This window comes from Bufo gargarizans, chromosome 1, assembly GCF_014858855.1.
Source record: "Bufo gargarizans isolate SCDJY-AF-19 chromosome 1, ASM1485885v1, whole genome shotgun sequence".
Taxonomy (NCBI): Eukaryota; Metazoa; Chordata; class Amphibia; order Anura; family Bufonidae; genus Bufo; species Bufo gargarizans.
The window spans coordinates 626,323,704-626,336,345 of NC_058080.1; the positions used below are offsets into that span (position 1 = coordinate 626,323,704).

At 39.8% G+C, this 12,642-nt stretch overlaps 1 protein-coding gene across 1 annotated transcript in view; it reads left to right on the forward strand.

The window, feature by feature from the left end:
- Window positions 1–1,032: 1,032 nt before the first annotated feature.
- The window catches only part of EFNA5 (ephrin A5), a 373,670-nt gene continuing 362,060 nt past the window's right edge, over window positions 1,033–12,642 (forward strand). The window contains exon 1 of the mRNA XM_044275956.1: window positions 1,033–2,713. Within this exon, the coding sequence (XP_044131891.1) occupies window positions 2,589–2,713 (125 nt within the window). The 5' untranslated portion in view covers window positions 1,033–2,588. The remainder of the gene's footprint in view (window positions 2,714–12,642) is intronic.

Sequence of the window (12,642 nt, forward strand, 5' to 3'; positions counted from 1 at the left end):
CAGGTGTCGTATCTATCTATGTAGCTATCTGTTTATCTATCAGGTGTCATATCTATCTATCTATCTATCTATCTATCTATCTATCTGTTTATCTATGTATCTATCTATCAGGTGTCGTATCTATCTATGTATCTATCTGTTTATCTATCTATCATGTGTTGTATCTATCTATCAGGTGTCGTATCTATCTATCTATCTATCTATCTATCTAGTGTCGTATCTATCTATCTATGTATCTATCTATATATCTATCTATCCATCTATAATGTGTCTTATCTATCTATGTATCTATCTATCAGGTGTTGTATCTATCTATTTATCTATCTAGTGTCGTATCTATCTATCATGTGTCTTATCTAGCTATGTATCTATCTATTTATCTATCTAGTGTCGTATCTATCTATCATGTGTCTTATCTAGCTATGTATCTATCTGTTTATCTATCATGTGTCGTATCTTATGTATCTATCTATCTATCTCATGTGTCATATCTATCTGTTTATCTCTCATGTGTCGTATCTACCTATATATCTATCTGTTTATCTATCATGTGTTTTATCTACCTATGTATCTATCTGTTTATCTATGTGTCGTATTTTATGTATCTATCATGTGTCGTATCTATGTATCTATCTATCTATCATGTGTCGTATCTATCTGTTTATCTCTCATGTGTCGTATCTATCTGTTTATCTCTCATGTGTCGTATCTACCTATATATCTGTCTATTTTATCCTTTGGTCTGGATTTGAACCAGATGACTGATACATAGATCTCATGCGGATGCGACGCATGTAGACATTTGGATCTCAGACAGGCCTGTGTAGACCTGGCGGTAGGTAGGCTCCTCTGCATGCCTGATGTGAACAATGCCACATGTGTGCCGGGTGGACATCTGCTGCTGGGGGGGGGGTTGCCCTGCAGGTTATTGCTCCAGCCTTCTGCAGGCTTCGGCCCTGTGAGGGTTAATCTCCAGTGCCAGAGGCTGCTGCTTCAGTAGTGCCTGTTAAGCATCCAGATTTCAGTGTAATTCAATTAGTCCGGCTTTGGGGAGGGCGGGGCCATTTGTTGCAGGCCGCCCGGCGCCGCCCGCTTCTCCTGAGCCTCACCAATCCCGAGGCAGAGAGAGGGAGAGACTGTGGAAATGTCTCAGCAAACAGCGGCTCCGTCCGCCCCCCTCCTGCCTAGTAAAGTGCAGGATTCCTCCCAGGCTCACCCGGCGGCTGAGGAAGCCTCTCCTGAGTAGTGCCCGTACCTGCACGCCCGCCGCGGGTGTCAGCGCCGCCACATCTCTGAGCAGTGAGTCTCTTGCTGGAGGAGGGTGGGACTTTTTGGAGGGGATTTTACTCCATCCTACATTTTTCCTCTCTCTCCTTGCCTGTCTTTTAACCCGTTAGTCGCCGCCCGGCTGCTGTATAAGAAGTTTCCTCTCCTGCACGGGCGCAGCTGCGGTTGCTGGGAGGCTGATGTAGGCGGCTTTTCATGCGTCTGATGTCGGATCTCGGGGCTCATTTTATTTATTTCAAACTGTCTCCTGCTCTTACAAGTTGATCTCCTGGGGACTGGACAGAAAAAAAAGAAAAAAAGACAAAAAGTGACTTTTCCCCTCCTGTTGATGCCTGGGGCAGTATCTTGGACCTCATCTTTATGCATGTGGCTGTTTTATGCAGAAGGCTTGGATGCATTTCCAGGAGTTTGTTTTTTATTTTTCTAGTTTTTTATTTATTTTTCTCCCCGAATATAAAACAATTTGATTTGCATCCTGTGCATTGAGTTCTTGGATGTAAGACATCACAGAGGCTTCTAGGATTGTCCCATTTCTTCTTACCTCTCCAGAATCGCCCTGCTGAAAGAAAGGACAAGGACGGAGGCGGGGGGCGAGGATACATAAAGTACCCCCAAAGACACAGACCCTTCAGACAGACTGCAGCGCATCTTCTTTCCAGTTGTAGCTTTGGAGATGGCAATTGCCTGATTCTCAGCTCTTGTGCTTGGTAGCCTTGGGTGTAAGTTGGACATCAGCAAGACCCTTACCCCTAAAGCCTACTTCTTTCTCCTTGACATTGTGCAAGCCTTTTATCCAGCAAGTGCCAAAAAAACACAAGACCCCCCCCCCCAAGTCCTTGCATTTCTAGGTAGCAACTTTCTACAAAAAAAGGATAGCTGCAATACATAGGTATATCCGGGACTGCAGAGGAAGCGGTTGAGCTATTCCTTTCTCCAACCTGTGAACTGAGTTCCACTTTTCCCTTAGTTTGGCATCTGGACCGTACTGCGCCTGAGGTGCCCCCCTGGGAATGTGTCCCCTGTTTCCTTGCCCTGCTGTGCGTGCAGGGAGCGCGGTGTGAATGTGCACCGCCCTGCTACTCCTGCTCTCAGTAGCAGCCTTACGGCCTCCAGCGCCGCCCTGAGCCAGGCTGTCTCTCCCATCGCTGCAGCAGCGTCCCTGACACGTTCATACAACCTTTCCTATTAACTCGGAGAAAATCAGCAGAGCTGTTCCTTCATACCGGGAGCCCTCTACTCCTCCGCTCCTCTTATTCGTCTGTATTCGCTCCTCTCGCGCCCCCTCTTTTTGGCCGGGAGTGATGTTGCACGTGGAGATGTTGACGCTTCTGTCTCTTCTACTCTGGATGTGTGTTTGCAGCCAGGATCCTGGCTCCAAGGTGGTTGCTGATCGCTATGCGGTGTACTGGAACAGCACCAACCCCAGGTAAGGAGAAGGAGGAGGGGGGGAGGTTGAGCACCAAGAGGCTGCTTTGTACTAAACACACGCTACCGCAGAATGTAGGCTGTATTGATCTAGGTACTGCACCAGGTAACCTATTCTGGTTAAATGGTTGGAGAGCAACCTGTCAGTCTTAATATTGTATTATACGTCACTTCTTTTTATACCGTATGACAGCATATTAATAAGCGCATTAATGTTCTACGGTATATAGAAATTCTATACTTTGTGTGAGCCAACCCTTCATTAATGGCTTGGAAGCAGCAAGGGACTGTGCAGGCATCAGCAATGACTCACCAAAGCATACCGTTATGTCTAACTATATAAAATATCCCGGCGTAGACCGTATCTGCTTTCATCTCTGCTCCCATCTTCTCCATACTTTGTGCAATCACGCAGCAGACAGATCTGCACAGGTCAAGTCCATGTGCGCCGCCAAAAGTTACTGCAACTTTCCAGACCTGCGATTTCAATGGCGTTCTTCTTCTTACATATAGAATTTTTAGGGGAAAAAAAAGTTAAAAGTAGCAGTTGGTCAGATCAATAATTAACTTGTAAGCAGTTTTGGGAAAGTTATATATTTTTTTTTTTTCAGTTCCTTTTACCTCCCCCACCAGTCGTCTCAGTTACTTGATGGCTTCTCATTGACAGTGGAGCAATAGAACTCCCCTTAATGGAACAAACTCATATTGATCTGTCAAACTCCACTAGTGTTTTCATTCCTTTAGGATCCCGTCTCCCTCGAGTCGAAAGTACATTTCTCTGAAACATAATGAACCTTTGAAGCCAAATATCTCAGTCATCCGATCGGTTACTAATTAACTCTACATAAACATGTGTTTTTTTTTTCCCCCCCCTGGAAGTTTGATCTTTTTTTTTTTTTTTTTTTTTAAATGTGCACCCAAAACTGCAGCTGCTTTGGTTAAAGATGATTAGTACAATGAAATATAAGAGCTGGAATACTTTTTTTTTTAAATGCCAAAGCAAATTAGGCCGGAAATAATACCCATCAATGTGATTAACAGTGCATTAGAGTTAAGGTTTAGTACCGGGTATTGTAAAATAAACTTGAATAAAAGTTTTATGGAGAGGACCAAGCAATAACTTTCTTGAGTTATGGAGACCGTTGTTGGAGGGAGCAGTTTTTATTGTTTTTGCATGTTTTCCTCTTCTTCCCCGCCTTGCTGCACTAGCATAAAATTACATTCCTTTTTTATAAATGGTGACCATATGTTTGACAAAGTCACCTGGCTCCTATATTATTGTCTTGTTAAAGCAGATGTGAATCAAATCCTCCTTTACCTTTCAGCCAGGCCGAGGAGGACATTTTATCGAGGGTTATCTACGTTATATGCCTGTGATACTGCTGTTTAGTTTGAGATTAGTACATCGATTTTTGTCACAGGTCATGTTTTTTAATAGATCAGAATAGCCTGCAGAAAAGTCTCTTGCTCAAGAGGGAGCTGTGGAATAATTTCCAAGTTAACAGCCTTTGAGTTGATACCAAGGAGGCTAGCAACAGCCTAGAGAGAAGCAACTTTAAAGTTCTATAAAGAAGAGTACCCCACACGTTAGGGGTAAGGTAGCATCCCAATGCAATCAACATGTTACACAGATACATCTGTGTTTACATTGTGCATCTAAAACACCTACAATGTATCAAGGACCAAAATAAATAAGTAAATATAGTGAAAATGAAATCTAAATGTCTTAAAAATATTCCTCTCAATGGCGAATCTGATCTGGCCCCAGATACTTAACACCTGGTATGGCATGTTATTGATGGGGCACCTCTGGTAGAGTGACCAGCTCTTGAGTACTGAGTGAAAGTGGTGGTTACACTGGGGCACGTCAAGGCAGGATTTAGTCAATTTAATATAGCAAGGCCAAAATGTGCTTTCATTTTAACTTGGGAAATGCCAGCCAGATTCTGGATCTTATTAAATGCCTCTCAGAGTTCATTAATTGCACTGTAAAACATGCAAACAACTGATAAGAACATTTCTTTTGTTCTGTAATGTCAAGATACAAATTAATGGGTGCAGTGGCTTTCCTTTGTAGACGCAGCCCCATGTAATAAAACAGGAGTGCTAGTGAAAGTCTGAACAAGAGAGCACTACTGTGACTGCCAGGATTTATGGGAGACATGGTTAAGCTTAAGTTTTTAGGAGCATTGATGCCCCCCCCCCCCCACCCAAATTCCCACAGACTGCCATCCAAAAACAGTACAGTGCATAAAAATAAGACTTAAAATAATGAAATACCCCACTGTTGATATTCCTGAAATGTCAAATGAATTATTTTATTTTTTTACTGGAATTGTAATCCTGAGTAACAAGCGGCTTCGTCAAGGCACTGTAAGTTCTGGCAGCTCTTACAAGTTATATTAACTACCTGATGAATTCTCCGAGTCGATTTTCATTTCAACATCCTTCCTATGCAAAAAAATGTGTTTGAAGAAGCAGTAATGAACTTTTTTGACTTTTTGCCAAAAAACTGCTGCAATAATTAAGTGTCTGGTCCACAATGCGTCTGCCTGGAATAGTGAAATATTGCATCCATAACAAATCATTAATATAAGTCAGGCTTGTCAATTAACAATATGCAGAAGCCATGGCATTTCTCTTCTGAGCTCGACACCAGCAAAGGAAGCTTATTTTTGGATCGTGCTCGAGTGAATATGTATGTTTTAAGTCCTTCTGTAACCTCGTAACCTAGTTTTTTTTTTTTTTCCTGAGTCTATGTGCTTTCTTAAACATTATCCTCCAGATTTCTGTAATAGTTGTTATGTGCTGAGGCACTACCGGTGCCAAATTATTACCTAGCTAGACAGCACTGTTTAAGACCTAGCAGAGCTGGCTATTAAGTTGGGTTACTTGTCAAATGCCTTGTCATTGGACATTCAACAGAGCTATTTTGTGTTATTACATATATACTTAAAATTATTCTAAAAATCGCGCTACATAATTAAATTTTCCCCAGTTCGCTCACTTCGTCGTGTCATTTTTAGCGTATAAGTCAAGGGAAGGTCACTTACCAAGGTCACAACTTTTACTACTTACTTCCAAATACCTTACGTTGTCCTCCTATATTGCCTTGTTACTCTGTACATAATTGCTTTTCTAGGTCTCATAATGCGAACAAACTGATGTAATATGGAAGCAACGCGTTACGCATGTGCAGGGAAGTATTTCTGATTTCAGCCCCTCAATCGGCTTGTACGAATGCAGAGCAGTTTGATTACCGCTCCTTGCATGGCTGGATATTGAAATAGCTTTGTTTCAGCTAAATTCTTCTAAGTCTGTCTCTCGATACTGCAGAACCAGGTTTATACTTGCTCTGGGCTTGTTTTCAAGATTTGGAAATCTTTGGAGGGCAGCAAGTTAAAATAAATAGTCACATTCTTGATGCATTGGTTCCTGCTTCCAATTTCCAGAGGGGTTTTTGATTTGGCAATTTCAATTTGAGGGACAAAGAGACCTCCAGCCCAATAAATTTTTCATGATTAAAAGTGTAGCTGTAGTGTTCTGAGAAGTTCATTACATGCAGCTTGCTGGCTTTAATAGTGTTACTCTAGCCTGTTATAGCTTTGAAAGAATACCTTGGTTATTTCAAATGGGTTCCTGCAGCAGACTTGTATTTTCCCCTTGTGAATCCCATGCAATCAACAGTAGTTTTACAGACCTCATCTTTTGAAGGAAGGGCACCTAGTTAAGGGTAAATTACCCTCCTGTAATTCTTCCCATTTAATCTTTTGCAAATGCCCGTAATGAAAGCGCTACATTCCACCCAGTGGCCCCGTTTCCTGTTGTAGAGGGACAGATAAAGATGAGCCTTTCTTTCTGTCCCCTGTTGCTATGGACCCAGCAATCTACCAGCTCCATGCTGGGCTGAGAAAATGAATGAATACAATTAGTGCTTAAGAAAAGTTGGCTTGTTACGTTTTTAGAACCTCCATAGACAATCACATGTGTACATCCAGAGTTTTTGCTCTTTCTATCACTCTTCTTCGGTTAGAAAAAAAAAATCCACCCTCAAAACATTTTCGGCGAGAACTTGCACTTCATTTTCGCAGAGACTAAAATTAGGAGTCAGCTTGTGCCGTCTAGCAGTTAGTCATCTCCATTTCCTTTTTTTTATTTTTTTTAATGCGACCTTTAGAAAGGGAAACTTTTTGAGCAGTTATTTCATTGACAACGTCCGGGTAGATGCGTAAAATTCTAGACACGGGGGGAGAGATAAGGGCGTAAAACGCGTACACTATATTTAATGATGCTAATAAATAGCTAATGTCCACCGCTCTTGTGTCGCCGTGTCCCATGTAGGGCTTAGCTCGCCTCGGAGGTACGGAGAAACCATCACCCATGCTAGGGCAGTAGAGAGGTCTTACGGAAGAAAATAACTCAGGACACTAAAACTTTACAGCAAAAACAGGAAGCTCGGATATGAACTCGCTGACTGTCTGCCGGTGAAATATGTCTTCTATAATTAAGTGACAAACTCAACAAATGGAGGTTTTAAGGTGATAGGAAATGATGAAGGTGACTGCCTAAGCTTCATTTTTATGATTGTCGCATTAACTTTTTAAGTATTGTTTAATAAGGTGCCAATGAAAATCTTGAGGAAGGCTGCGGATAACATTTGAAAGAGCGTTATTGATCACATTGGTGACATCATATTATTTCATATCTTTAATTCAATGAATGGGTTGAGTGGCAGCAGTTTAATATCTCAATGCACTTCATTATCTCACATGAAATGATTCCTCTTCATGCAAGTGGGAATTTCTTTTGGGCTTTAAAGCCAAATCGGTCACCTTTTTTTGTTTCATACTTCGGGTGGGCTAGGAGTATACGCAACCTGGCTTGATATACCATTATATACTACTCCAGGGGATCAGCAACCTTCGGCACTCCAGCTGCTTTGAAACTACAACTCCCAGCATGCAAACATGCTCAGCTGTTCTTCTAACTCCCACAGAAGTGAATGAAGCATTCTGGGAGTTGTAGTTTCTGAACAGCTGGAGTGCCGGAGGTTGCTGATCCTTGGTATGATCGAGTGCAAGTACCATGGTCTCCACACCATAGAAATGTAGCAGAGCCAAAGTTGGCATTTAACTATTTAGTTTGATCAAGATGCTGTATGAAAAAGCATTCCCAAGACCGAATACTATTAAGATTGTGCCTAATGACAAACTCCCTTCTCCTACTACATGCATATGAATAATTCTGCTTTTCTAAAAAGCCATGAAGAAGTTGCCTTGATGTTCTTTAGGTCATCAGTGAGTGATATCATTGTGCTGCACTGCTGTCTAAGCACAAAATGGCGTCCCTGGATATTTTTTTTTTCAAAGATGGCCGCTAGTTGTCTTAGGAGTTCCTTAAATGGAGAATGTATGTCTGGTTAATGGGGCTGAAGGCAGGGGAGATCCTTCCTTGTAGAGCACGCCAGCACTAGGAGTGCAGAAGTGTATTCTACTCTAGAAATCCTTCTCCCTTGCAATCTTCGCAGGTCGAAGCCTATTTTTTGGCAATGTAAAAAGGGTAGTGTGTTCCGAACAAGATTGTTAATGCATGTTTGAAGGTTTTATTGCAGTTATTCCTACCAATTATTTCCTTCCTTATTAAGACTCAATAATACACGATCCACAGTCATAGGTTTTGGAGGTTTATGTTTCAGAAATCTTCTGGAGAGCTCAGGAAGTAGTCATGATGGTACCTCATATTCTTTTCTTTTTTTTATTCTTTTTTTTTGTATAAAATAAACATAAATTGCATGAAATCTGACCTGAAATGTATTGTCTGCCTCCATAAATAGAAGAATAAATGAAACCCAGAGGTCAGGTACAGTTACAGCTAAATATGCAATAATTGTATTGACTAGAAAGACATATGTCTACAGCTAATGACCCTTCACATTCCCAGAACCCAAATTCTGCCTTCCTGACTATTGAACAGAGGAATTAAGATAGTTTTTTGTGCTAACACCGGACACTCCTACATACAATTCTACTCTATATCATGGTGCTCTGCAGATTATTTCATCCCATGGAAAGTGAATCTACATACATAGATGTGCTGGAGGTCGTTGGATCCCCCAGTAAACATTTATAGAAGTGCCAAACAATTGTAATGTATTGTTTATACATCCATATCCCTAGACGATGGGTATACATATAGAACAACATAGACCTCTAGATGTAGCAGTGCTGACTTAGTTAACTGTCTGGGGCTGCCTGTTTTTCTGCCCAGTGTAATCTGCAAAACCCCAGATAACCCATGAAGGGTTGTACGGAGGTATCAAGACTCAGCCCTGCTGCAGATGACAAACTCAGCTCTACTATATCTTTGCTCTATGTATATACTTTTGACTTTACACTAGGGTAAGGACTTTCATATTTAAATGAGATGACTAGGGTGGAACATTATTTGTGATTTTACCCTATAACTCTCCATAGTAGATATATTCAGAATCTTATATATACAAATGTCTAGAATTGTCCATCTTGCCAAATCTTTCATTTTTGCAGGGCAAATAGTAGGACGTAGATTGTTCTGTAAATTCCATTGTCTTATAAGAACACACTGAACCCTAGAAATATTTTTTTAAGATTCGGTGCCAGAAGAAGATAGGCAAATCTCGCAGTTGGACCTACCATTGGCCGCATACTCTACCCTGGTATTAGTCACTGGTTACCCAATGGTATTAATATTATATTATTTCTTTATATAGCACCAACATATTCCATAACACTGCCATCACTCCCCTGGCTATAGCCTACTGTTACATTGTTACATGCTGCACATTGGGTTACATATATATATTTCAGAGTCCATTTTGAACTGGCCTCTGATAGGAAATTCAGTTGTACTGATAATATTTTCCTGCTTAATTGTGTGAACAGGAAAACTATCAGAAATCTTCCTTTGTCTGCTCATGTTGCAAAGTGCTCTTGAGGTTTCTATTTCCAACTGTCCTGTAAGTTATTAGTGTCTGTCAAAGCCATAATTGCCACTACTTCCTTGCTCTCTGTTCGAAAAATGCAGCAAATAGAGAAAGTAAATGAAAGGCATTTTTTGTTAGTGGAGCGCAGCATTGTGCAAGACTTACACTCGGCCTTATTTATTTTTATGATGGTTTGCATAATTTAGCATTGGATTATTGAATCGGACCACGTAGGGGGTTTATAATTTAATGTGGTTTCATTTTTAATTATAGTTTTGGAATTATTATCATAATTATTAGAACCTACAATTTGAAAGATGCTGTGTATTATGGTAGATGGCCCCACTGCATAAGAGACTATCAACACACTGCATGATCAGATTTAGTAAAGGAAAGCCGATCTACATCCAGAAGGGCCTAACCTGTAGGGCTTGTGGTCTGAATGGTGCAAAATTTACTCTTTCTGTAAATATAGGATATTTGTGGCTTCGCGTCCGATCCACTGACTAAATGACTATTAACTTATCATCTGTATACATGGTAATATGTGCTAAAACACATGTACCATTCCTCTATTCCATTTGCAGGACTTATATATTTTTTTGTCTTTTATTATTCTTATTCTTAGTATTAGATTTTTTTTTATACAGTTCTCAATTTTGGAAAACTTTTTGTTTCTTTTTCGTTGTCATACAGTTTGGATCTAGTTTATTTATGCATTACATCGCATATACGGTAATATACTATTAAGCTGAAGCTAATAGATCAACGTATTTTTTTTCCTTTTTTTTTTTTGTACACTAATTACAAACAGTAGATTTACTGGTAGAACATGCCGTACTCACATCTGTCAATAATATGACATTTAAAAAAAATATATATATTCGATATTGTTAAACTCAAAGTTGCTAAAGAATTGCTATACTCATAGTCATGTAAACTATTGCACCGGTTTCTAAGTTGTTACTGTTCAGCTCATAAGAGCTAATTCCAAAATTGTATTCATCATATGTTCATGCTTTCTTGGTGGATTTTTGTGTGAACTTTTTTTTTGTTCATTTCCTACCTAGGAATATATGCATTTCAGTTTGACCGGTGCCTCCAACAATAATACCCCACACCCACAAATTAATGGCTCCCTTGTAATTTTTTCCACGAGTTGTTGAATTTAACTCTATGACTATGCATGCTTGGCTTAAAATCTGGGCATTAGGTAAACCTGTGATAATTGCAACCTTCTATATCCCAGCAGCCTATTTATATGCTTTATTCATGTATCCCCCCCCTTCTACATGTGTAATATATTAGGGTGCCTTGCCAATCTGGCTACAATGGCCACAATATTGTCACTGAGCGCTCATTATGGTATGTAAATTTTTGTTTGTACTATTCATTATTGTATTTCAGATTGCGCTCTGATGAGCTTTCTTGGTTTAATAGTGCGGATTTGCGAAATCCTTTCGCCCGCTAGCAATGCTGCGTGAAAAGTTCTTGCCGCCATAAAGCTGGCATTAAGATACGCATGTGTGATTGTCTCACAATTAAACTTGGGAAAGAGGTATAATCATATCCCCAAACTTTTGTGTGTGTGTTCATATGTTATACGGTTTATGTGCTTTGCATATATCCAGGTGGTATCGGTATTTGCCTCTGTATGAACTTGTATTAGGCTATGAAAAGAACCAGAGACAAGATGGCGGGCCAACCTGATTGATTAGTAAAACTGGTGACATTAATGTTTTAGAAACTTCCATAATTCTTCTAGTGGCTAGTATTGATTAGAAAGGCAAAAATATATTTATTGCTCCTTAGTGCTGAAATGCTAATAGTGTTTTTGTCGCTCCCCAAAGTATTCCCTGCTGTTCTGGGAAAATAGTGAAGAAATAAGAGCTGCCAAAAAGTGTGTCTCTTTATTACTAATTAATCAGGCAAAAAGGCACCTCACTGACAGAACCAATGTCAGCGCTGACAGCCTCTCTGGGATATTTTATTTGAAATACAGTAAAAAAAAAATAAAACTAATTAAATGATTCTCAGGAGGCCTCTGCTCTGTTAGCTGACATCACAATCTCCTACAGTGGCTTTTCCAAATGTTCAGTCGAAATGGATTGGAAAATACCTTAACAGGTCAGTCGCTCTTATTCATTTTTATTGACTATGCTTTTACAGACATCTAAATTAATTGCATTATTCATAATTATTATCCAACCAGTATTATATCAAGACCAAACTTACCAGAGATTGATGGTCTGATCCTTGGTAATGTTCTTCCAATGATCCTATGAGTCGCCATCAAGTGTCAAAACAGAATAATCAAAACTTTCTGAAATCTCAAATTAGTATTTTTTGGCATTGTTAAATAGCCTACAGCTTAGATATATGGCAGTGACATGTTGGTAGTTTATTTTATAGTTTAAAGCTAACCATACACATTAGATGATTGCCAGGCAAACCCACCAATCTCTGTTTCACTAGATGGCCATCTAATGTAAATGGTGGTATACAAACTTTTACTTGATAACAAATGTTGGGGGGGAAAGAATGATTGGGCTGTTCGATCCTTTTTCTTCTCTGGGTAGATAAGCTGCTAGAGATGTCTGGTAGCATTTTACTCCCCTTTACCCATATAGAACACATGTATGATCATCTAATCCAACATGGATGTGTATGGAGGAAAGTTCAGCCAACGGCTATCCAAAGCTTGTAGAGCTTAGAGCTTGAGGCACAAGGAGGTCAGAAGACTCTTTCAAGATCACAAACATTTACTGCATTTTTTAACCAAGACATCTAGCCTGACTCATCTTATCTCATACAGGTAGAGAAGGTGCTTAGAATGTCAAAATCTGAGGATTGTGCTGCCTTAGCCTTTTGTCAACTACACAAAATAGCTTTCATTATCTATCTAATTCTGAAACTTAATAATAATTATGGCTAGAGGTTGTCAAACCTTTAATGGTCTGAAAATAAAG